This window comes from Anastrepha obliqua, chromosome 4 (assembly GCF_027943255.1).
Source record: "Anastrepha obliqua isolate idAnaObli1 chromosome 4, idAnaObli1_1.0, whole genome shotgun sequence".
NCBI classification, from domain to species: Eukaryota; Metazoa; Arthropoda; class Insecta; order Diptera; family Tephritidae; genus Anastrepha; species Anastrepha obliqua.
Genome location: NC_072895.1, coordinates 62,910,979 through 62,936,105, shown reverse-complemented (window position 1 = coordinate 62,936,105; position 25,127 = coordinate 62,910,979). Strand labels below are relative to the sequence as shown.

The 25,127-nt window shown below is 39.1% G+C and overlaps 1 protein-coding gene across 1 annotated transcript in view; it reads right to left on the bottom strand.

Moving 5' to 3' along the window:
- Positions 1-25,127, bottom strand: part of LOC129244185 (protein grainyhead-like) — an 85,099-nt gene that overhangs the window by 4,538 nt on the left and 55,434 nt on the right. The window contains exon 3 of the mRNA XM_054881798.1: positions 21,497-23,356. Within this exon, the coding sequence (XP_054737773.1) occupies positions 21,497-22,692 (1,196 nt within the window). The 5' untranslated portion in view covers positions 22,693-23,356. The remainder of the gene's footprint in view (positions 1-21,496; positions 23,357-25,127) is intronic.

The window sequence follows — 25,127 nt, the reverse complement described above, 5'->3', positions numbered from 1 at the left end:
TTCTCGCTTGAAAAAGCTCTTCATGAAAACCATCTGCCAATCAGAGGCGACAGATTCTCCATTTCTGGAACACTATCAGGACGCACGCCAAAAATAGGAGGAGGAGCTCGGTCAAAACCCAACCAAGGAGTTTAAGCGCAAATTATATAAAAAGAGCCGGCATGCGATACTCTTACGTTAAGATAAAGTATATACCAGAAGATGAGTGAGTAACACAACAACAAATCAGTAGATATTCTATTTCAGAAGGAATACATTTTTTTCTTTGTCTTGTCTACTTAATCCCGCTTAATGAAAATTGGTCCACAGTGAACACAAATAGCAATTTTTGGAAACAAATTTCTTTCTTCAAAACCATTTTTTTTTCAGAATTTTTTTTTTTTTTTTTTAATATCAAACGAAGTAATTAATCAATTTTAACAAAGCACAGTGATAGTAAGCATTTCAGAGCTTTATAACAAGAAAACACGCTGGATTAATTTTTGATGTTTTGCATTTTGAAAATAAATTTTAGGCTTTCAGACATGCTTCCCTTCTTATTTTATGCAGTTGACGTCGGCAAACACATTTCAGGGAGAATTAGATGAAAATACAAAAACGTTTTTTCAAATCAGTGGGCTTTGTGAATAGTTATCAGCTTACATACAAACGTATTTTCAGGTTATATTTTGTAAGAGGCAGAGATCAAAAAGAAATATGCACCATTGAGCCAATTAGTTGAATAACAAATTACCTACGGTCGTCGTAACCGAATGGGTCGGTGAGCGACTCCCATTCGAAGTAGTCAGATTGAAATCTCCACCATGAAAAACCAAATTAAGAAAAAGTTTTTTCTAATAACGATCGCCCCCCTTGGTAGGCAATGGCACACCCCCGACGAAAGTATTTCTGCCATGAAAAATCTTCTCATAAAAAATATCTGTCATTCGAAGTCGGCTTAAAACAGTAGCTCCTTCCATTTGTGGAACAATATCAAGACGCACGACAGAAATAATCTATGAATTTGATAGGAAATTCCTTAAAATAATAATTCCATATATACATATATGTAGAAAATAGAAGAAAAAATATTCCCACAACCAACCTTACAAGGAAATAAATAATTTTTAAACTCCTTGATATCTCCTAAATACGACTAAGAATAGCAATAGCCGATAACTAGACCAAGCGCAACTGCGCTCTCCCGCTTCCCACTGCACCCACCATCTGAGTGAGTATCACCAGCATTACAACTGCGCCAATCACATGCATCAGCAGCGGTTCCGCTGTCGCTTTGTGATAAATTCGCATCAACTGTGGGGCTAAATGAGAACAACACGATGCCACGACACGGCGACAGACGGCAGCGCTTTGAAAACTAAAGCATAATCTAATAGATAGGACATTGCTGTATGCAAATATATATATGTGCATGTGTATGTGTGCATGAATGCATTGGAGATGCTTTGCGGGTATCAGCAACGCAAATCATTTGCGAGCCAAAACATGCGACGACGCTTGAACCACCGCGATACGGATATGAGAACAGTGCGCGGACAGTCCACAAATAGCGCATACTCCGGCTATTACTGTTATCTGTGAAATTTATATGCAACACTAGCGAATAACGAATTTGATTTCAATGCAACAACTACAATAACAACAAAAAATGTTAAAAACAAACAGCGAATAGCTTTGGTAAGCGCAGCGGTCGCACATCTATCAGAGACGCGCAATCGCCGTGGCTATTTTAGCCATCACAGCCTCCTCTTGCTCCTATAGCTTTCCTGCTGAACACATGGCACATTCGTGCAACATTTGCGCGCCATATTGGCATTGCAGTACCTTGTTAGGTGTCACTTGTCCGCTGCCATGCATTTGAGCGTACGACGTTTGGCGGAAATGAGAACAAAGTTGGTTGAAGAATTTTGTTTTTGTCTTTTTTTTATTTTATCTTTGTTGATTGTATTTTCTTTTTTTTTCTCTCTCCTTAAGACATACATATTTGTTTGTTTGTTGTGGCATGTTCTGATATGTCTGAGTTCACCTATCGCTGCTATGCAGCTTATCTGATCTTCGCCGCGATCGCATCACTGATAATAGCCAAGCGGCAGCAACGGCGTTAATCAGTAACAGACAAGAGCTCTGACTTTTGCGGCACTCACTCTTTTTCAGCTCGACTTTGACCTTCGGCCGCCGCCAGCAAAGAGCTTGTACTGAAATTGGGAACGGAGGCACACTTATGTATCAACACCTTGACCATCTGTAGAAGAAATGTTTGCAGTGTAGCAATCGTATTTTAGGCTTTAGGCACAGGTCAGTTGCAGATTTGTGGCAGCCACAAGCAGCCATAACTCACGCGGCCAAACACCTCGCTGTGATCGTATAAATTTTACAATTGATTTGTGGCCACTGCGACACTGAAGCGCACACCTAGATTTCGTTGTGCTATTTTTTGTTTACTTGTTTTTTTTTCACTTTTTTTACATACCTACTCGTATGCGCCGTATTTAATTTCTCACCCAGCGGTCAAAAGCGTCCATCCATGCGTTCACTAATAAACAATTTAATGCGCTTCCCATATCTATCATCGACGCTGCGCCGTGCTCTCTGCCGGCTACTCATTTTCCTCCTCTTATACAACCTCTTGCCTCGTTGTGGCAGCTGCCACAATTTGTGGCGCAAGCGCGCCGCTTCAGCTTAAGTACAGTTACACGGTACACATGGCACACGAACCAACCGAAATGCTGCAAATTGGAATTTTCGTTGTGTGGGATTTGTGCGCCACAGTGTGTTGATGGAAGTTAATATATGCGAAAGAGTACGAAAGGCAGAGTAGTTTTGAAATTCGTTGCGCAAAAATGGTAACACAAATTTGCTAAATTAAAAATAGGAGCGCCTAAAAGATGCCGTAAAACAAATAATAATTTCACGTATTAAAAAACGCCGATCATATTAAACTACAGTAGTAACATATTTTTAGGCCAGTCTATGTTTAAATCTTCGATAAGGAAATTAATGGAAAAAATTCGGTTATACAGTTGGCGCTCCAGATTCGTATGGAATAGTAGGAATTGCAATTTATGTATCTCATCTACTGGATTTAAAAAAAAATCGCATACATTTTTCACGTATTCTAAGTATTAAAGATTATAATAAATAATAAAGGTACAACTGCGATATTTATCAGAATTGGTACATTTTGGTATATTTAACAAAGCGCAAAAGCTCAATCCATCTCAATTGAGAGCAAAACTGTGCGCATCAACAAGCAGATCACAAGCAAAAAAGGAGCCATAGATTACTGGTTTGCCCATTAACAATGGTAACAAACAAAATTATGATAGTAACTTCGGTTGCCGCGTCACTGGGGCTTCGTTAGCCGAATTACGCAGATGCATTTCACAGATTTTTACACACTAGTCCAATCAGTCGTTGTTCAGACGGCAACGAAATGATAATGCGTTGATTTTTTTCATATATCAGCAACGTAGTCTTAGTTTTTACGTAAACAAACCGCTTCGTGACCCCAGTTACGTAAGCAACTCAGCTCATTCCGTAAAATTCGCTGAGAGCTGGCTAACGGTCTAATATTGGGCAAACATTCTGGATTATTTTCTCCATGACGAAAAACCAACAGAAAAGATAATGCATCCCTAAAGCGTTAATGTTCAAACAGAGAAATAAAAAAATATGTTTACCTGCATGTAAATGGTTCTTAATTATTTATTATTATCAAAAATAATGGGGAAACATTTCAGTTTTAATTACCTATGGCCTTTCTGAGAGAGATAACCACTCATCGCAATATGCAAACCATAAGACAATCGAGAACTGTTTAACTGCAAACAGCTTTTCAACTTGCTGTGATGAAGCATATAAGGCTTTCTTTGTTTTTTTGAAAGAGAATAAGTTCACAAGAAATTATCTTAAGAAAAATCGCTCTTGAGAAGGCATTCACTTCAGATTTTAGCTAAGAATAAGGCTGTTAGGATAGTTCGTATGCATTTTTGCTCGCCCAGGGTAGTGCTTCATTTGTTCCCTACTTTTTGCGTCAAACATTTGTTTTTTTTTTTGTTTTTTTTTGTTTTTTTTTTTGTTTTTTTTTTTTTGAAGTGAAACTTCTTAGGCGTCGATGGACAAGCGAGAATGGAGAGTAAAATTTCAAGGCCATGCAACGTTTTGGGCATTTTCGTTCCACGAGCGAGAAAAAAGATATAACGTAGAGGAAAAGGAGATAGAAAATTATACCTTATATATATCTTAGACACACTTTGGGCTATTTTTCAGGAGTTTTTCCCTGTGGTTGCTAATTTCTAGTAAGAAATAACACTACCTACTTTTTGGCGTTTTTTGTTTTTGGATTTTTTTTTTTAATTAATTTGCAAAGGTTATTTTCGAATGTATATATTGAACCGATATTAATATTATAATGAAGGACGCAATTTCTTTCGATTCTGAACGTTATGTCTTCTCGGAATTTTTGAAAAAAAATCGTTTTATCTTTTCCTACCGGTCACTCAAATCCACACTGATGGATCCTTTGAACTCGTGGTCTGGTCCCAAAATTATATAAAAGTATATGTACATATGTATATACCTACATATGTCAAATATGTATTACCAAACTCCATTAGCCTTAAAACACTGTAGTTGCCCCAAAAATTCAATGTCTTGTAAGAATATATACACATGTATGGGCATATCATGTTGGTACACAGAAATAGCTGTACTTGCAACGCGACCTTATCGTGCGTCTTCGATTACGCACGCATGCTTGTGCTAATCTTGAGCGATCAGTGCAACACAGCGGAAATTGTGACGGCAGGAGAAGGAGAAAAAGCAAGCAAAGCACTAAAGGCAATGGTAATGCTGAGAAGCGATAAAAATCGACGCATGTTAAGTGAAGCAAAGCGCGTAGAAAGCAACAAAGTAAGGCAAGGCGCAAGAGAAGATATACGGAAGAGGCAGCAGTGTGAACGAAGTGATGCAAAGCTGGTGGGGAGCAGTGGATGCAATACCAATATGCTGGCACGATGCTTTACACTTGCAGTGAAGTGCAAAAAGAGAGCGCAACACAGTTACATAGGACAAAACTACCACAGAGCGTGGAAGAAGGGATAACGCGCAGAGTATGGGGAATAAGCAAAGAATGTGCGCGCTGGTGGTGATGGGTAGCAGCGGCTCGGTGGTGTTGCGCGCAAAAATGTTTTCCAATTATTTTACGAAATTGCCTCATTAATCATGGAAATGATAAATCGGCAAGTGCAGCAAAAGCAAAAAGTAAAAAATCGGCAGCAACAGCAACAACCACAGCCAAACCAACAACCACATCAGCCAATCACAGGAAATCTTTTTGAGGAATACGCTGTAGGCAACTGATTGCAGACGCCAAGCGGACCGCCGTGGCGACGATCGAAGTCAAAATGTCGCATTCAAATTAGTTGCAATGTAATCAACATACACGTACGCACATGTACTCATACATACATCATTACATGCATGCATACATATGTATATGTATACATGTTATTTGCACATACGCGTGCTTCCAGCGCTTTTCCATGCACGCTTTTGTTGTCATACAATAAAACAACAACATTTGAAGTACTGCTAAAATTTTGTGGAGTTTAGCTAGCTATAGGCGTTGCATGATTGCATTAAGTGGACACTCAACGCAGCCACTTTTGTATGCAAATTTCACGCATTGGCTGTATTTGTTATTGTGAGTGTTGTTGTAATTGTGAAAATAGCCAACACAACTCCATTGTAGTTTTTGCTGCTTGCGTGTGTGTCTTTTTTTTGCGTGCGTGCATATCAATCAGCGTTTTTCTCGTTTCTCATTTCCCTTGTTTTTGTTTTTGTTCTTGGTATTGGTTTTGATCTATGCATCGGGGCGTATGAGTAACCTTATTTACATGACATTTATTTGCATACATTTTTATATGAAAATTCGACAAAATACTGTTAAAAGTGCACAGAAATGGCATAAAATATGTGCAAAAAAAGGAAGAGAGTTGCTGGCGATGAGAATCGATAACTTTGATATTGGTAAATTACATTTGTAAATGTGGGTATCCTCTTATAGCGAATTTCGACGAAGGTTATTTCTGGGCTATTGTTATATGAAGGAGCAAATTTTTTGGATTAAAAGCCACAGTTTAAGAAAGCGTATAAACTCAAAAACCATAATTTTCTGTGAATTTCGGTTTATAAAAGTCTTTTGGGCTATAGTTCTGCTGAAATTCAGCATCCACTGCGATAGCCCGCAACAAACACAAGCAGATGTACCACCATTTCTACCAGATTTGACTATTTTACTTTTGCTTTGTTGAACTTTTGTTATTGTTTTATAAAAATATAGCTTATTATCGCAATAAATATACAGCTCAAAAACCATATAATTTCAAATTGCAAACTATATAGAAAAATTACACAATTCATTACAATTTAACGGTTTTCGATAAAAGAATAAAAGAATTTCGAAAAAAGTTTTTGGTATGCAGTTTAAGAACTTATTAAATTTTGTTATAATACATAGAATGCAAGCTTTAAGTTACTAGCAAATTTGGCATTAGTTTTGAACTAATTTCAAAATTTCATAACACAGGTATTTTAATTTTTTGGCAATTTTTATTAATCGCATAAAATTTAAGGGGACCCGGTGGTCAAGAAATTTCACAAAATGGATTTTTTGTTTTTCGATATTTCGAAAGTATAGCATCTTAAGAATGCATTATGAAATTTTCATGCGAAAATTCCCAATATTATAGCTTCCACAGCCCATTAACTAGGTAGAGAGCGGTTCGCGCGCTCCTGTACCTCAAACTTTCAACTCATTTATCTCGAAACGACTTTTTTCGGCCTGTTGTTGTCAAAATACAAAATTATTCAACTGAATCATCAATTTTAATATGTTGTTCACAACATCAACGGCTATAACCCGTACTAAAACCATATTATTATTTCAATTATTTCGTATTTTTTTGATTAAAAAATTGAAAACCCCGATTTTTAGAGTGTCAAATTCAAAATCGCACCATTTTGCCAAATTTTTTTTATTTTTTTATTCTAGTACGGGACATAGCTGCAGTCATACTGATTAATAATATTTTTGGTTTTTGTGTTTCAGATAAATAGAGCCAAAATGGGCAACACTATCCTGCTCCAATTTTTTGGGAGGGTAAACTTCAGCGCCATTTTTGAAACCATTTTTTAAATTATAAACTAAAAAATGTTTTCTTTGTTATAAAAAACTTAAATAAAAAGCCTAAAATATTTAAATATCATTTTTATTCTAAAAAGCATCCTGAAAATACGCTAAATTTTCGAGCGCTAGACCAGGGGGACTCTTCAAATAAGAAGGCCAACAGAAAAATTTTCCAAAGAATATATTTGAAGAGCTTTAAAAAGATTAACTAAGTTTTTAAAGCGCACTTTTAAAACACTTGTCAATTAAAGGATTAAGAAGACCTACTCTGAGAGACAATAACGGGATAAGATGTTTTACGAAAAAAATGGCTCAGAATGAAGCTTTACACAGTATTTCCACAAATATGAAAACTTTGTTTGACCACCAAACTAATTTCTGCCCATGGTTTTCTGGCTTTTCAATATAATTGCCCGACATCATGGTTCTGCACAGGAATTTCTCAACCCACACAAATGTTCTGCACAGAGTTGTATGTACATAAAAATTTTACTTCAATTCTGGGTTGTTTTGCATGAACAATTGTAAATAACATTTCATTGTTTTATGGAAAAACGTCCTCATAATTTGCATAGAAGCAAATTTCCAGTCTAAAAGGTGAAGGGTTACAAGTTATTGGGGTTGCTTCTTAAATGTCAGTAAAAACTTCTCTTCACGTAATTTTTTAAGATGAGAAAAAATTTTAATTTAATGACCCACACAACCTAAATGGGCACCGGTACGACATGTGCAATTATACACTTTTCAAAACGCGGTAGACGAAATGTCATGATGTGTGTAAAAATCTCCTACACAAAATATTGAAGCTGCTGGTTTGTTCGAGTAGACTGAGCAGCGGTGGCTACGTAGCTGTTATCTAAAGCAGTCTTGTTTCCTTTCTAGCCTCCGGCTTTGAGCAAAATTGGTTACTTCAACAAGATGATGCATTTTTCATGTCAGTAGACAAATAAAAGACTAACTTCCAGCGAAAACAAGCAATTTAATATTTAAAATATTTTGGGGGAATCCAGAAATTTTCTGCGTCGAATTTATGCAGAGAACAGCAATATTGTGAGTGACATAACTGTAAGGTCACATATATTGGCTATATTTTTACTTAATTCTTTTTATATTTTTTCTTGAATTAATCACATTTTTGTTTATAATAATATAGATGACGATAGATGGCGGGCTATCGTTACGGATTTGAACTAGGTATTATTTGGAGAATGGTAACACTTAGCTGTCATCTGATTTGACAGAAAATTAGTTTTATTCTTCCGCTGAACGAAAATGGTTGTGTATACGCTTAAAGGACCGACCACCCAATGCATTTTCGCTTCGCTTCATGGGCTTGGGATCGACTTGAAGAAGATGAAGACTTTTACCGAAAAATCATCTCGGATGAAGCTCATTTCCATCTCGGCGGGTATGTTAACAAGCTAAATTGCCGCATTTGGGGCTCAGAAAACCCGCACGCACTCGAAGAAAAGCCGATGCATTCACAACGAGTCACTGTTTGGTGCGGATTTTGGTCGAGAGGCATCATTGGTCCATTTTTCTTCGAAAATGAGCGAGGAGTGGCCGTAACCGTCAATGGAGAGCGTTACCGGGCCATGTTGAACGAATTTTTGTTCCGAGAAATTGAAGAGGAGGATATTGGTGGCATTTGGTTGCAACAAGATGGCGCTACTTGCCGCACAGCGAATGCTACGATCAATCTTTTGCGCACTGTCTTCGAAGATCGCATTTTCAGCCGAAATTCTAATATCGTTTGGCCGCCTCGGAGCTGCGATTTGACGCCGTTGGATTATTATCTTTGGGATGCCGTCAAAGACCAATGTTATGCCAACAAACCAGCAACAATTGATTCACTGAAGACCAACATACGCGATGTCATAGCTGAAATACAGCCGCATACAATCGAAAATGTGTTGAAAAATTGGACCGATCGTATGGGATGGTGCATGGCTAGCCGAGGCAGCGATATGAATGAAGTTGTGTTCCATCATTAACCGGAAGGATTGTACTTTAAAATAAAAAAAACAGTTTGGAAAAATATTGAGTAGTTTCTTTTTTATAGCATTTTTAATTCCGTAAAGTTATATGGCGGACCCTATACATTTTATTCTGTAACATAAACCACATAATTCAAACTGAGGGTAAAATTAGTAAACATTCAATCAATTTCCATCAAAACTTCTCACTATTCATTCAGACCTTTTTGGACATTTTTCCGTATGCAGTTTTACAGCCCATTCAATTATAGTATAATAAAGACCAAGTTTGAACTGACACACAATTCTCGTTGAATGTTGATAATACCCAAAAATTTTTTTATCTCATATGGAGAAAATGCCTAACACCGTTCCGAGAAAAACTTACCAAAAATCAGCGAGAATTTTCAGCAACTTCAAACTTTAAGTCTATTGTATTAGAATTTATTGGACTATGAAACTGCAAACCAACAAGTTTTACGTTTACGTTTGAGCTAAATATTTTTAATTTAGTGCACCGCAACAGGTATGAGGAGCTCCAGATGTTTTTCAGTTGCCCGAATGCTTGCTGCGAATTATTTATTCTGTTTTCGATGTCTTCGGCACAGCCGCCAGAGGTCAATATAATGTTTCATAGATACCAGAAAATTTTAACCTCCTTTATAAGTGTTGAGCTTAGTAGGAATGAACAGGTGCGTTTTGTATTTATACGCATGTCCTTGGTTTTAGAGATATTGATTTTGAGTGCCACTTTGGATGCTAGTGTCGATTCGAGTTTTTGTGCCAAGTCGTCGTAGTGGCGCACAAAGATGCAAGTATCATCGACGAAATCGAGGATCCACTGAGACGCCATGTGATGCCTCTCTGACTAACTAGAGCCTGGCATAAAATGACGTTCAGAACAACGCTAAAGAGAGTTGGAAAAAGTGAACAACAGCCTTGTTTAAATCCAGATTTTACGTTTATTGGATCTCTTAATTGTGCTTCAGACAGAATTCGGTAGCGTGCGTCTGTGTATAAATTTATTATGAAGGTAATTATTTTTTCAGGAATCCTTTTACACCGGAGCGCGGCCCAAATAGCCTCCTGTGAAGAATATCAAATACCTTAACAAAGTCAATAAATATTAGATAATGTAATGATATTGTACGCGTTACTCTACTATTACACGAAGGCTGTTTACGTGGTCAACACACAATCGGTGTGGCCTAAGGCCAGTTTATGATTCAGGGTAAGATTCGTGCATTCGACCATTTATAATATGGGAAACGATTTTATTAGCGCTACATATTCCTCTTCAATTGGTGCATTTTGAGATATCGCTTTTTTTAGAATTTTAAGTATACCACTTTCCTTAAGTTCATTGGAAGGCGCCCGTCTAACACCAGAAGCGTTCGAAGATGGGTTGACTCTTAGCGCTACCATTGCATCTGTTTTTCGTGTATGGAGGGGCGGTGTCTTCGGACGTTACCGTTTTCTTCGTGTCTATTGCAATTGCATTGTAGAGCACATTCTTTACGGATGCATATACTTTTACAACCAGAAAAATCTGAGTTTTGTTATGTCTATATGATTACTTCAATATATAGTAAAAAAACACGTGGAGCATTCATTATATAGAGAAAATGCGCAAGACAATAAGCACAAAAAATTTACAAAAATCAACGCGAATTTTGAGCAACTTCAGCTTGCTCTTTATTCACAAAAATACAGTGGGCTATAAAACATCATACTCGAAATTAAAAATCTTATTAAAAGCTAAAACTTTTGATGAACATTTGTTGAGTTTTTTTCATTTGCACTAGGATTTATAAAGTTTTTGTAGCAGGATGAACTACATTTTCACTAAAAAAAATACTAAAATTAAATACAAAATAAATAAGTATCTGTGCCGCAGCTATTAAATGCACTGCATCAATAAAAAGCTCAATACTTAAAATTTGTCCTAAACCCCCGAAACCGATTAGGGCACCTAAAATGGTAGGCCATACTAGTCAGAGATAAGGTAATTCATGCATTTTAAAAGTCCCTACCCTCCTCATGCAAGCAACCAAATTTTGTGTAGTTCTAATATTTTTATAATTCTATAAACGAACTTTTTTCATCTGCTATTATAAAATGCAAAGCAATTCAATGACATGGCAACAAGGTAACAGAAAACGTACATATACACAGACGTATCTCAAAGCAAAGTAAGCAACAGAAGCAAATGTGTATATTTCAAATGCAGCTTTCCATCATGATCGAGCATGCGCAAGAGCAAAAAAACTGACTGCTACTACTTCAGCGTCTGCCTTATCAGACAGGCGCATCTCTAAAAGCATTGGGCAATAAAAAATCTCAAGCCAAAAGAAAGCGAAAAACCACCACACGTATGTGTATGCGTATGTGTGTGTTGTTTGCTGATGCTAATCATCGTCGCAGCAGCACATCCTTTTCATCATCATTGCAGTTGCAAGCGGCTTACAGCGCTCAACGCTGGCCTGCCACAATGCACTTGAACGCCGCAGCTGTGGCATGACACACGGCATGGCATGGTGGTGTAGTGGCGCAGTGTAGCGATCGCGCATGGATTTGCATGTGCAATCAAAAAGGAGCTATGCCAGCGAGAAGGCGTCCCACTAGGCGAGCAGACAGCGCGCGCAAGTGTCTGGCCGCCAGTTTGACGGTCAGTTAGCCAATACGTTCTAAGCTCTTCAAAACATTCTAAGCTCCTCAACATTGGTGTGGCGTGGCGTGGCGTGACGGTCAGCGCATAAACAGACCGAACTGTGGTGCATGCCACATGCGGAAATGCAATTTTTTTCATTATTTATTGGTGTTGGCTGTTGGAGCAACCACAGCAGTAAACTACAATAACAACATCAGTAGAAGACGAACACTATCTGCACCAACGCCGCCGTGCAACAATCGCCATTTTGAGGTGGAGCTGCATAGTTTATGCTGCTCCTCTTTCTTGTCAGCTTATCAAAAACTAAAATAAAATAAAACAAAGAGAAAAATAACAATAAAAAAGCATTGTTGAGTTAGTTGCTGCACGCCTAACGGTTCTACATTAGATTAATTTCTATTCAAATTTTTATTACCAAACAACGTGCACGACGGCGTCGAGGACGAAAGCGACATTGAGGAAGGTGATAGCAATGTGTTGGAGCTCTTCCAGTTGTCTAGTTGCTGCTACGAAATAAAGAATAAAAAAAATGTGGTTGACATGAGCCAGAGCAAAGCCGCCAGCTAGTGGTACGGCGGATGTGCCAAATGAAATGGCTATGGTAACAACAACTAAAAATAAGAACAAATACCACAAATCACAAGCAGCGCTAAATGCACGCTACACCATCCGCCAGTGTCCATCCATCCGCCATCCGCTATCCGCTATTCGAAGTCTCGAACTCACAGGCCATCCTAGCTGCCTACCTACCTGTCTGTCAGTCGGCCGACCTGTCCATTCATTTCTGGCTATTAAGTCGCCTACTTAAAAATTCAAAACACATCAAATAACTGAAAGAATTGGTGCAGCATCCGCATGTGGCAAGTAAAAGCTGCTGCCTGTTGCCGTCACAAATTCTCCATTCAGTGTAATGAAAGCAGCTTGGGTTCGCAAAGCAAACAAAAACAAAACAAACAAAAAACGAGTGCAGCGCTGCGTCTGCCAAGTGACATAGCAAAAGCTAATTAACAGCCTCGTGCAGCAACGGTGGCAGGCAATAGCAACATCAACAACAACTGCAATGACCACAGCCTACTTTAGCTAACAACCATTGAGCGGATAATTCAAATATTGCAGCACCAAGCGTCCATGGCGTCCGTGGGGAGGTTGTGAGGAGTGTCGCAAAGTGGAGCACTTTCTGGAGCATCTTAAGCACTAGAAATGAGAGCAAATAGTGCACTTGTTTTTGTTGTTGTTGTTGCGTTAATGCGCCGATTCAATGCGATGCCATGGTGAACGGTGCGTGTACCCATAAATAATCCGAGCGGCTGTCACATGCTACGAGCGTTCCTAGGAAAATAAACCAACACGAGCAAAACCAACAAAAATGAAGCAACTTAATATAGTCATGACAAACTTACACATACCACATGTGCGTACTGATACAGGGTGCTTGTCAGCCGAAAGACCATTGGAATTACCTTTAGAACTAGTAGACGGTTACGACTGGAATTTAAAGGCAGCTCAATACTTGCAGTTAACGCCGTGTTTTTTTTTTTGCGAAGCACTAATCATAGGTTGCAATTCATACTCAAGAAGTTATACCGCAGACGGCGTGCTCTAATCGGTTACTGCGTGGCTACTATTCCGAATAGTCACCATCCGAATCTCCGTGCATGAAACACCAATTGATAGAAAAAGTTTTTTTTCTAATTGTGGTCGTCCCTCGGCAGGAAATGGCAAACCTCTGAATGTATTTCTGCCACTAAAGCTCCTCATAAAAAACTATCTGCCGTTCGGAGCCGGTAGGCCCCTCCATTTGTGGAAAGCCGTTACGCCACCAATACGAGGAAAAGCTCGGCCAAACACCCTAAAAGGGTATTTCGTATTTTTGCATTAATAAAATATAATGAATAAACTGCGCCCCATTGCTTTCTTTAAAAATGAATGACCGTATGAATTGATAAAATATTTTTTTTAAAGATAGTAATCGGAGAATTGCACCTATTAAAATGCATTTCTTTTGTTGGTGTATATATTTCTTTCTTCAAGTTTATTCAAAGAAAAATCTTAAAAGTAAATTTTGTGGCGTTTTTTCTTCCGAAAAATTTTCATGTAGAACTCTTCTTTAATGGCCATGATTTTCTGATCCAATTCGAATCCCTAAACTTGTAAAATCAGATTTCCTAAAAAAATGTCTGTGTTGTAGACCTTCCACTAGAGGTATCCATCAATTAAGTAGGCGAGAATCGACTGAATTTACTAAAATTTCATATCAAAAACTAGAACAGTGATTAACGAGATTATCTAAAAAAAAAAACTAAATACTTTGCTCTACAAAAGCGCTTACTTAATATAGATTTTCGAAGATTTTTTTCAAATTTTTTGAAAATTTTTGAGAATTTTTATAACAACTGTAAAGGCAATTCTGCTCAAAAGTCGCCAAAAGGGAAGTTCAGGAGCTAGAATATGCCGAAAATATGAGGAGAGAATTCAGCAAATTTCGAACTCTGTTAGGTGAACTTGATGAGCTGGTCAGAGCCACTTTCGATAAAATATATTATTCCTATATTCCTCAACAAATTGTTTTCACTGGTCTCCAGTATTTTAACTTCACTCCATGTTTTGTTCGTCTTTTCCATCTCCGCCTTAATCATCCATCTTCTGCGCCGGGAATATATACTAAGGATTAAATAATACGAATATTGGTATATGGCAGATTACAAAAACAAAAAAAAAACTGTCAAGACATGTCTCGATTGAGTCTCCTTGATTACGTAAGACGTCACATGTGAGAAGAACCACTCCTGGACACAATGAATTAATGAATTTTTAAACGTTTGTCAGAATCAAAGCAACACCCTCGGTTTATTGCACTCAACTACAAACTAATACCTGGAACCCCTATGCAAGGCAGTATGTTGTTAGTTTTCCTGCAGTAGAATAATGGAGAGCTTTTTCTTGAGGAGCTCGGTACGAACTTTCTACATGCACGGCACCAAGACTGAAAAAGGTATTGGAACGGGATGGCATTTGGACAGTAACTTCAGATGCTTTACTGCTTTAGATATAACGGTAACAGTCTCTCATGGGAAGTCTTGGAATACTTAAAGTAGCAGACTGGATAGTTGGCGAAAGGTGGCAAGGATATATAATAATGCTGCTCTAAAAGCCCTTGAAACACCAACCATAACTATACAGGTATGTGAGTTGAGACTAAACTATGTTGCAAGGCGGAATGTGGTTCAACTTATATGGGTGACAGGACACTGTGGTATTCAAGGCAATGAACTGGTTGATTAATTGACGAACTGCGGATCCGTGGAGTGTTTTATTGGACCAAAGTCAGTTTTACTACCAAATACAGCTGGAATAGTCAAGTATCATACATCAAGGCTCTGAGCAATAAAACTCATGAGAACTGTGCGAATAGTATAGGGTGGGCCATGTAAAATTTGCTTTTTGAATCGGCTATAAGAAAAAAACGAATAAATATTTTTTCAAACTTTTTTTTTTATTTTGAAGATTGAACATTGTCATTTATGAATCAAAAATAATTTCGTCCAAATGACTGCCACGACTGGCTTTACAGTAGGCCATTCGATCAGCCCAATTTTTTAGCACATTTTCGATTGCGTGCGCTCCAATTTCATGAATGGCAACTTCGATTTCGTATTTTAAAGCATCAATCGTCTCTGGATGATTCGCATAGCATTTGTCCTTAACGGCTCCCCACAAAAAATAGTCCAACGGGCTTAAATCACAGCTCCGAGGCGGCCAATTGATATCGGAATTTCGGCTGATTATTCGGTTTTCAAAAACGCTAGCCAAAAGTTCGAGTGTAACTTTGGCAGTGTGACAAGTTGCACCGTCGTGTTGAAACCAAATGTCGTCCATGTAATCTTCTTCAATTTTTGGGAACAACTCGTTGACCATGTCACGGTAACGCTCGCCATTTACTGTAACCGCGGCTCATCGCTCATTTTCGAAAAAAAATGGCCCGATGATGCCGCCAGACCAAAAACCGCACCAAACAGTGACTCGTTGTGGATGCATTTGCTTCTCTACAGTTACGTGTGGATTTTCTGAGCCCCAAATCCGACAATTTTGCTTATTGACGTAGCCACCGATGTGAAAATGAGCTTCATCAGAAAAGATGATTTTTCGGTAAAAATGCTAATCTTCGGTCAAACGATTTTCTGCCCATTGATCGAACCGAAAACGCAATGGATGGTCATTAGGCTTCAGTTCTTGCACCAATTGAACTTTGTAAGCCTTCATACCGAGGTCTTTATGCAAAATTCTCCTCAAAGAAGTGCGTGAAATGTTCAATTCTTGAGAACGATGACGAGTTGAAGTTGTTGGATGTTCACGCACATTTTCGGCTACAACAGCAATGTTTTCGGGTGTACGCACTGTAGGAGCACGTTCACGTGTTGTTTTATCCATTAACGATCCACTTTCACGAACACGATTAACAAATTGATCCACAAATTGTCTTGTTGGCAAATCTTTTTTTTTTGGAATTTCTTTTCAAATTTCTCACAGTTTGAGTAGAAGACTCACCACTTTGGAAATAGGTTTTCAATATTTCCTAATTTTGTTCAAGCATATAGCGTCCCATTTACGAAATGTAAAAGTGTAAGTAAATCATGAACACATTTGACATGTCATTTGTGTTACCATTCTCAAAAAAATAGGTGTTCAAAAAGCAAACGCTATAGGGCCCACCCTGTACTTAAACCGGCAATATAATCAAGTGTTTCTTGAAAAAAGGGTGGGCTGGGAGGCAGCGTCTTAACAAAATATCCGCTCAGTCACAGAAGGAGTGAGCTACGGGCGCTGAAAGAACAAATTACGGTTTACAATCTATGCGGATGGGATATGGTCACCATAGGCATCATCGCCGATGCACTGTGCCTAGAATGAAGATAGTACAAAGCATTTTCTCTGCCGCTGTCCGGCTTTCGTTTCACTTAAATGGTAAATTCTTGGATCGGATGAATGGAGAATGGACGTGCTACATTATCTTCCACTCGACAAATTGCAAATATTCATAGAAAAATCTGTAACGTTTGCTGAGGAGTATTACATCTCTACCCCACCTGTCCCTTCCTATCCTTTTAAATCCTAACTGTGTGATGCCTTCCTGTGTTGATGCCTCTACCACCCTGTATTCCATGCCCAGCGCAATATACACTCCACATACACATACATATCTAATAGTATACTTATACTTATATTTATACATACATATGTATACCTATATCATCACATGTGCGCCTGTTGCAGTCAATGAAGTCAGCAAGATTATAGAAAAATGTCCAATGAACATGAAATTTCAATAAAACTCCAAAAGAGGCAGCGGGCAACAGACGACGAGCGCCGCCGACCAACGATCAATGAACGCCAGTGAGAATTTCAAAGCCCCTGCAACTACAATTACAACTACAACGCAACTATGAACATACATAAAAAAATACATACAATAATACCCGAATACACGAATGTGCAATGATTTCGCGATTTTATGGCGTCACAGCGTTGAGCGCTGCAAAGCTTAAAACCGTTCGAATAGATGTTGGCGGCGACGGCGGTGACAGCTATAAAAACGAAAATGAATTGCAAATAATTAAAATGTACAAATGCAGCGCCAACAAAACGAAATAAAGCAAACAATAATACCAACAACAATAAGGGAAACAACAGCAAATGGAATTAAAATATGCAACAGTAAAATAAATTGAATTCGCTCGTATAGCCTTACTTAAAATAATATTAACAAAAACAAAACCAATACCAACAACAGGACAGCAAGCAATTGTTGCGCATTTCATTGAAACCATAAAGCGCAGCAATTAATTTCAGTCGCCTAATGCAACGCTGCCTTTCGTCCGCCCGCTCAGCTAAATTGTAGCAAAAATATGCAGCTGTCGCTTGGAATTTATCGTTCGATCGCATTGGTATGGCGGGGCGTAGGTGCCAGCTTTCGGACCATTAGCGAAGAGTGTAGTGTAACAGTTGTGTTATCACTTTGTCAGCGACAGCAACGACATAGTAACGGTAACATGCCAGCGCTCGACATGTTGCATGCCACACCAAGACGCACTCGCGACGAAGGCGACAATGACGCCGACAATAAAGTACAATTAGAACGATTGGTTTGCGTAAGGAAATATTTTTAAGTAGACTATTGGATTTAACGTTAAAAATAGACAAAATTTCGAAGAAAGATATAAATTAAAAAAAAAATACAGGTTGGTTTATGAAAGGTGCTACTTAAACAAACGTTATAACTTTCCTTTATTTTTATTTAATTCTATTTTATTCATAGATCCTCATATTTTACGAAAATGGAGGATTGGAACAATGAAACTAGAATTTGGATTGTGTGCCGCTTTCAAGAGAGAGTCCGTGGCATTCATCCAAAGGACATATAGGCGTACGCTTGGTAGCACTGCTCCTAGCAGGTATACGATCATGAGGCTTATGAATAATTTTGTCAAGCGCAATATTCACCAAAATACATTATAATCGAAATTTCTCAATTCAGATACAGTAAACCTTCTCTCATGTAGAGGCTGGGGTGCAGGCCATTAGTAAAGCTTCGGTGCCAGCAGACAATTCTGCATAAAGATTTAAAATTAATAGGACTATGAATAAGTTCGTGCGGTTTTACAACAGATGGCGTAACTTGATTATTATTCCATCGATCCACATTTCCAAACATTCATTGGAGAGCTACTGTCGTAAGGCACAAACGTCAGTATAAGTTTTTTATTTGAAGCGTAAACAACAATATTTTTACCACACTTGAAAATGTCGAATTTCGTGCCAAATAATGTGTTTTTGCGGGGAATTCTTCTTCATTATTTTAATATGAAGAAAAAAGCAGCCGAAAGTCATCGTATCTTGGTGGAAGTTTATGGTGAGCATGCTCTAGCTGAGCGAACGTGCCAGAAGTGGTTTGCACGCTTTAAAAGTGGTGATTTTGGCTTGGAAGACGAAGAACGCGAGGGTGCGCCGCCAAAGTTCATGGATACCGAATTGGAGGAATTGCTCGATCAAGATCCGGCTCAAACGCAAGAAGAGGTTGCAAAAACTTTGGGAGTTGATCAATCAACCATTTCCAAACGTTTAAAAGCCATGGGAATGATCCGAAAGGTAGGCCATTGGGTGCCGTATGAATTGAAGCCAAGAGACGTTGAACGCCGTTTTATGGCATGCGAACAACTGCTTCAACGGCACAAAAGAAAGGGTTTTTTGCATCGAATTGTGACTGGCGATGAAAAGTGGGTCCATTACGACAATCCAAAACGTCGGGCAACGTATGGATACCCTGGCCATGCTTCAACATCGACGTCGGCGCAGAATATTCATGGCCTGAAGGTTATGCTGTGTATCTGGTGGGACCAGCTGGGTGTTGTGTATTATGAGCTACTGAAACCGAATGAAACGATTACGGGGGATGTCTACCGACGACAATTGATGCGTTTGAGCCGAGCACTGCGAGAAAAACGGCCGCAATACGCCGATAGACACGACAAAGTTATTTTGCAACATGACAATGCTCGGCCACATGTTGCACAAGTGGTCAAAACATACTTAGAAACGCTCAAATGGGATGTCCTACCCCACCCGCTGTATAGTCCAGACCTTGCGCCATCCGATTACTATCTCTTCCGATCGATGCAACATGGCCTGGCTGACCAGCACTTCCGTAATTACGATGAAGTCAAAAAATGGATCGATTCGTGGATTGCGGCAAAACCGACCGAATTTTTCACAAAGGGAATCCGTGAATTGCCAGAAAGATGGGAAAAAGTAGTAGTAAGCGATGGACAATACTTTGAATATTAAATTTGTAACCATTTTACGTCAATAAAGTTTCAAATTTCGAAAAAAAACCGCACGAACTTATTCATAGTCCTATATTTGCGTTTAAAATTCAACTAGCAAACATACACAATGCCGTAGACTCTCCGCATTGCTTGGAGTTTTGCCGAAAGTTCATTCAATTGGTGGAAGAAGACGAAGACAAAGTGAACTACATTTTTGTGTCTGACGAAGCATATTTTGAGCAAAACGGCAATGTCAGCAAACAACACTCTTGAATATGGAGTGGCTCTAATCTCCAGATACTCAATGAGAGAAAATTCTGTTCACTTTGTGTGCCAGGATGGTGTGCAGTCTAATTAAGGATCAGTGACATTTTTTTTTAAATGACATTATTGTCAATGGAGACCGTTTTTTAAAATGTGAAAAGAATTTTTCTTTTTGGAACTATGCCGAAAGAGAGTTCCTTTCAAGTCCGTGTGGTATCAGCAAGGAGGTGCAACTTGTCGCAGCATAAACTCTCCAATAAGCTGATCTCAAGAAACTCTACATTCCGCTGGCCCTAGGGTCCCTCAACTTGCTGCAAGAATTTTATTTCTGGGATTATTGGAAACAGAAAGCTCACAAAACAAAATCAATAAATTTTAACTTTTCACTTATTTTGCAGACCAATTAAAAAAATATCACGGGCGTGACTACCATTCTGAAGTGTTAAGGTTCGATCCTTCGGGCATAAAACACTAAATGATAGAAAAAGTTTTTTTCTGATTGCGATCGCCCCTCGGCAGGCAATGGCGAACCCAGAGTGTATTCTACCATGGGACAGCTCCTTATCTGCCGTTTGGAGTCGACTTAAAACAACCAAATTATTTTAACAATATTTTTCAGCCACCATGTATTTCCACATAATCGAATTAGAAAGGGATTTCACATTTATTCTACCAATGCTTTTGATTGAGACTGAAAAACTTTCCTTTTTGGCTAAAATAGCTGCACCAATTTTTTTTTTTTTTTTTTTTTGCTGAAAGGTTTCCAAGTTGGGTTTAGAAGGCAGAGTAAATCAATTCCCTTTTTCTCTCTTCTCCACTCAAGGTTTGTGCATGTGATTTTCATAACCATCATTTAAAAAAATGACGTATTCGCGATGAATCTCATGGATTTAAAAAAAACGCCCTAGAAACGCAACTGAACAAAGTGCTTCGAAAACTGTTTCAACCGAATGCAAAGGTGTATTGACCACCATGGAGATCATTTCGAAAAACTATAAAATCACTTTCAGCCACGAATGTGCCAATTATTAGGCCAGAAATACAACTAACAACCCTCGTCAATTCTTTCATAAGCTGGCTGACAATTACAGAGTTTTATAATTGTACGCGAATGAAAAATAAGCACGACACGGTAACTTAGAAACCACCCAATTATAAAGTTGATTGGCTTTTAAACCAAGTTTTTCGAGTGAATTGGAGCATCAGTGAACTTGCTGGTATCCACTGCACAATTCTCTTGAGCGCCATTAATCCCTCTCCCTCTCGATGTACAAAATAAAAAACTGGCACCGGTACCGCAATTCTCTTCTTAATGAACTATTCGTGTGTTGTTTCGGTAAATTCTTCTTATTATTGCATTATTGTTTGTATTTTCACATTTTCTTCACGCACCTGCACCAGTATGATGCTACTTCTCTCTGATGAGCGCAATCTTGTATTTTATCGTTCTTGCTTTTTATTCGTATTTCTCAGTCATTAACAGTTATATTTCTTACAGTAATTTTAGTAACAGAATTAACCTCCCTGCACTTCGGAGAAAACCAAAATTTATTATAAATATTTAAATTTGACTCACCTTTGCAAATGTCCTTCGACGCCCGGCGGCAAGCCACCATCGGACACAATGTAAACAGGCTGTCCACCTCCAGCACCGGCGCCGGCATATTGCAATCCACCCTGCACCACTACCTGCCCATCGGCAACGAGGCCGCTTAAATCGCTGCCCGAGTAGATCTCAAGTCCTTTTTGATCGGTTGTGGTCGTGTATATGACGGTCTTATTGCCGTCATTATAAATCAAATCAATATGCTTGTCTGTCGGATACATATCCGATTCCAGTTTCGCCGTTACCGGTAAATGAGAAAGCTGTTTTCCAGCATCCGGTCCAGTTGTAGTATAGAGTATTTGTTGGCCACCACCGCCACCACCCGGCGGTTTCTTCGGATCATCGTATATATCCACTTCCGCCTTGACAACATTGTCCGGCTCATAATGCTGCAACATTGAAGCATCCAATGGTGAAGTTTGATAGACTGCATGATCATTGGCCATCTTTTGGGCCTGGTTGAACATCGCTGCAGCGACGGCATTATCGCTTGGCATCAACTTTGTCGGATCGCTAACAATGCGTGTGAGTATGTGTTCGCCAGCCTCATTACGCGACAGAATGTGATGTTCACCATTGATTATCTCACGTGAAATTATCTGTTGTTGCTCGCCATTCGGCCCAACTACGCGTATTATCTGATTCTCATCGAATTCGATCTTAGCCAATGGCTGATTGTCGGTGGCAGCAGCCGCAGCAACAGCTGCTTGTTGTTCGTTCAATTGGGCGACCATGCGCGCATCAATCACTTGCTCATCACTGGTTACCGTCGCACCCGAGCCCACTGTAGGCAGCACCACCTTCGGACTTTCATAGATGAAAACAGCGTCCTTGTCGTAGAGCTTCGAGGAGTCTGTGTGCAGATCGAGTACATTTACATTCGTCATAGTGGCCAACTCGGGCTGTGGACTGTCGGGTGAGCGATGCATGAGGGACAAACCGTTGGCGCCGACGGCAGCAGCTGCACCTGTAGAGGTTGTGGTTACAACGTTGGTGACAGTAACACCAGGCGGGAGTGAGACACGCGTCGGAGAGGTGTGCGCTTGAAGTTGCTGTTGGTGTTGATGTTGTTGTTGTTGTTGTTGTTGCTGTTGGTGGTGGTGCTGCTGTTGTATGGCAAGTTCGTTTGAAGTGATGACACTAGTTGTGGCGGGCGATGCGGACATCTTATGCTTCTTATACTTAAGCTCCAGTTCGAGGCACGCCTAAGGACAATATTGTTGAGCGAGTGAAGCTATATATTAACGCTTTCTGATTTAAATGGTTGAACTTTACGAATGCTTTCGTTTGCTATTTAGAGCTTTCCAATCGGTGTTAGCGGCTTTCGTGTGCTTTATGAAGCGTTCATTAAGAGCTTAGGACAATTCCAATCTGACAAGCTTAGCTTAAGTTTATGTCAGAATTGTGTAAGCTGCTCCAATTGATTTGTTCTATGGCTTTCTAAGGAAATATGATTTTTTCTTATTATTTACGCGCTACTTTAACTTACTGCTATTCTTTTTCAGTTTAACTTTTGGAAGCTCTGTTCTTAACTATGTTAATGTCCTTAATTGTATACTCTTAATATTATATCATGTTGCTTGTTGTTTAAAACTTTTTTTTTAGTTTTGTAAAAAGGCACTAAGAATCTCAGTATGATTGGACGGAATTCGTTGCGTTGATTTACGTTACGTTTTGTTACGTCGTAACGGCGTTTCTTTGTTTGTGTATGGCACTTGTAGTGTTTTGATTTATTCTGGGCACATTAGCGGCAGCTATAATGGGCAATTGCGGCAATCAGACCGGCTGGCGAGATATGTTGTTTGCAACAAATGTTGAAAATAGACAAGTCTGAAAGAAAAAAGGATAATAAAAAATTTTAAAAATTAGAATACAAATTTCAAATTAACTGCATTTTATTACAACTAAAAATAATTGCTTTTATAAAAATAATAAATACTTGAATACTAACAATAATTCCAATAAAATGGCAATGCCTCTCCCTCAAGGGTATGTCGCGTACTAGAAAAGAGAAACGTGCAGGGACCCATCTACAGATGTATAGAGTCCCTGCTACAGACAAGGATAGCTGAAACCACAACAGCGGACAGTACTATCCAGTTACAAAGCAACTTAGGGGTGTCCGTCGGGGGGTCTTATCACACCTCCTGTGCAGCCTAGTGCTGACGTTATAATTAAAGCGAGACGCAGGTTCGAGAACACTCTTTACGACATACTGCAAACAGCTTTAAACCTGACAAAACGATAGTGTGCTGGGGTAGGTCTGGATATATACCCGTCTAAAATAGCCATCATCCCTTTCATCAAGAAAAGAGCCTTACCAGGAATGAAAAAGATCAGCATAAACGGAGTTGCTATTGATCTGGTCAGCGAAGTTAAGTATCCTGGTGTTGCCCTGGATGCCAAGCTTAACTGGAAGTTGCATGCTGACGCAACCTTGTCCAAGATTTTCCTGAAGACACGGTGAAGACAATATGGTGGCAACATCCGCCAACCGCTATCCCACTCTCAGTTTGTTCGGCAAACTGTCCAGATATTTTTAAGAACCTTAACAGTTCTCCAAGGGAAATAAGATGCCAACTATCTACACTCAGCACATCCGGTGGGTAGTCAATGTTGTCTGCGATTGTCAATCTTGTCTGCCCGCTCATTGCCTTGAACAGCATAGTGCCCGGGCCCACACACAAGTTCCCGCTTATTCCACCTCGCAACGTAGTGCCTCCTCAACTTACATTCCTCGACTACTTTTGAAAAGTTCCGAGCGATTTCTAATGAATTTACAGTAGCTTAGCAGTTACTGCGAATCCTATATTAGTTACTTAGTCTGCTACGTTAAGTATTGCATACCGCAACAGAGTACGTGACAACTGGTTTGACTAATGCTATGTATGTATATTTGATAACACCATAGCCGGTCTCAGAACCCTCGTTTTTGTCACTGTCCGAAAACTTCTAGCGCTCGATTTACCATCAGCTCAACGTTGGTTTTCCATGTCAGCTTTGTATCTAGAGTTACACCTAAATAGTTCACTTCCACGAAAGAGGCAAAGCTTATGCGGCTAAGCGCTGGATTGAAACACCCAATTTCGTTTTCTGTGCTAATAAGACTAGGGTCGTTTGCTGACAACAAGATAAGCTTCATAAATGAAAGCTTCATGCAATTACAAGAAAACTCTACTCGAGCATTTAACAATCAAATCAGGCACAAAAGAGTTTCAATAGTGCGTTCGAAATACTAGACTTTTTCTCCAATGCTGCTATACTACTTCATTAACACTTAAAATATATGCAGTGAAACCTCTCTTGGGCGTACACTCACTATCAGTCAGCTTTTGTCCATCCAAGAGAAATGTCCACTCAAAAGGTCGTAACTTCTTCAAATTTGATAAGATTTGGTATAGACAACAAATACCCGCTCAAGCGAGATGTCCGGCTAACAGAGGTGCCCATTAGGAGAGGTTACACTGTATTTATGTTTTACTATCATACATTTTTGAAAATCAACAGTCCAAGTCCCAGTTTTTTCTGGGAATGATGACTTATTTTAAATCCATATTGAATGGATTCTGCGCATAAATAAAAGCAACAACGGATTTTATTT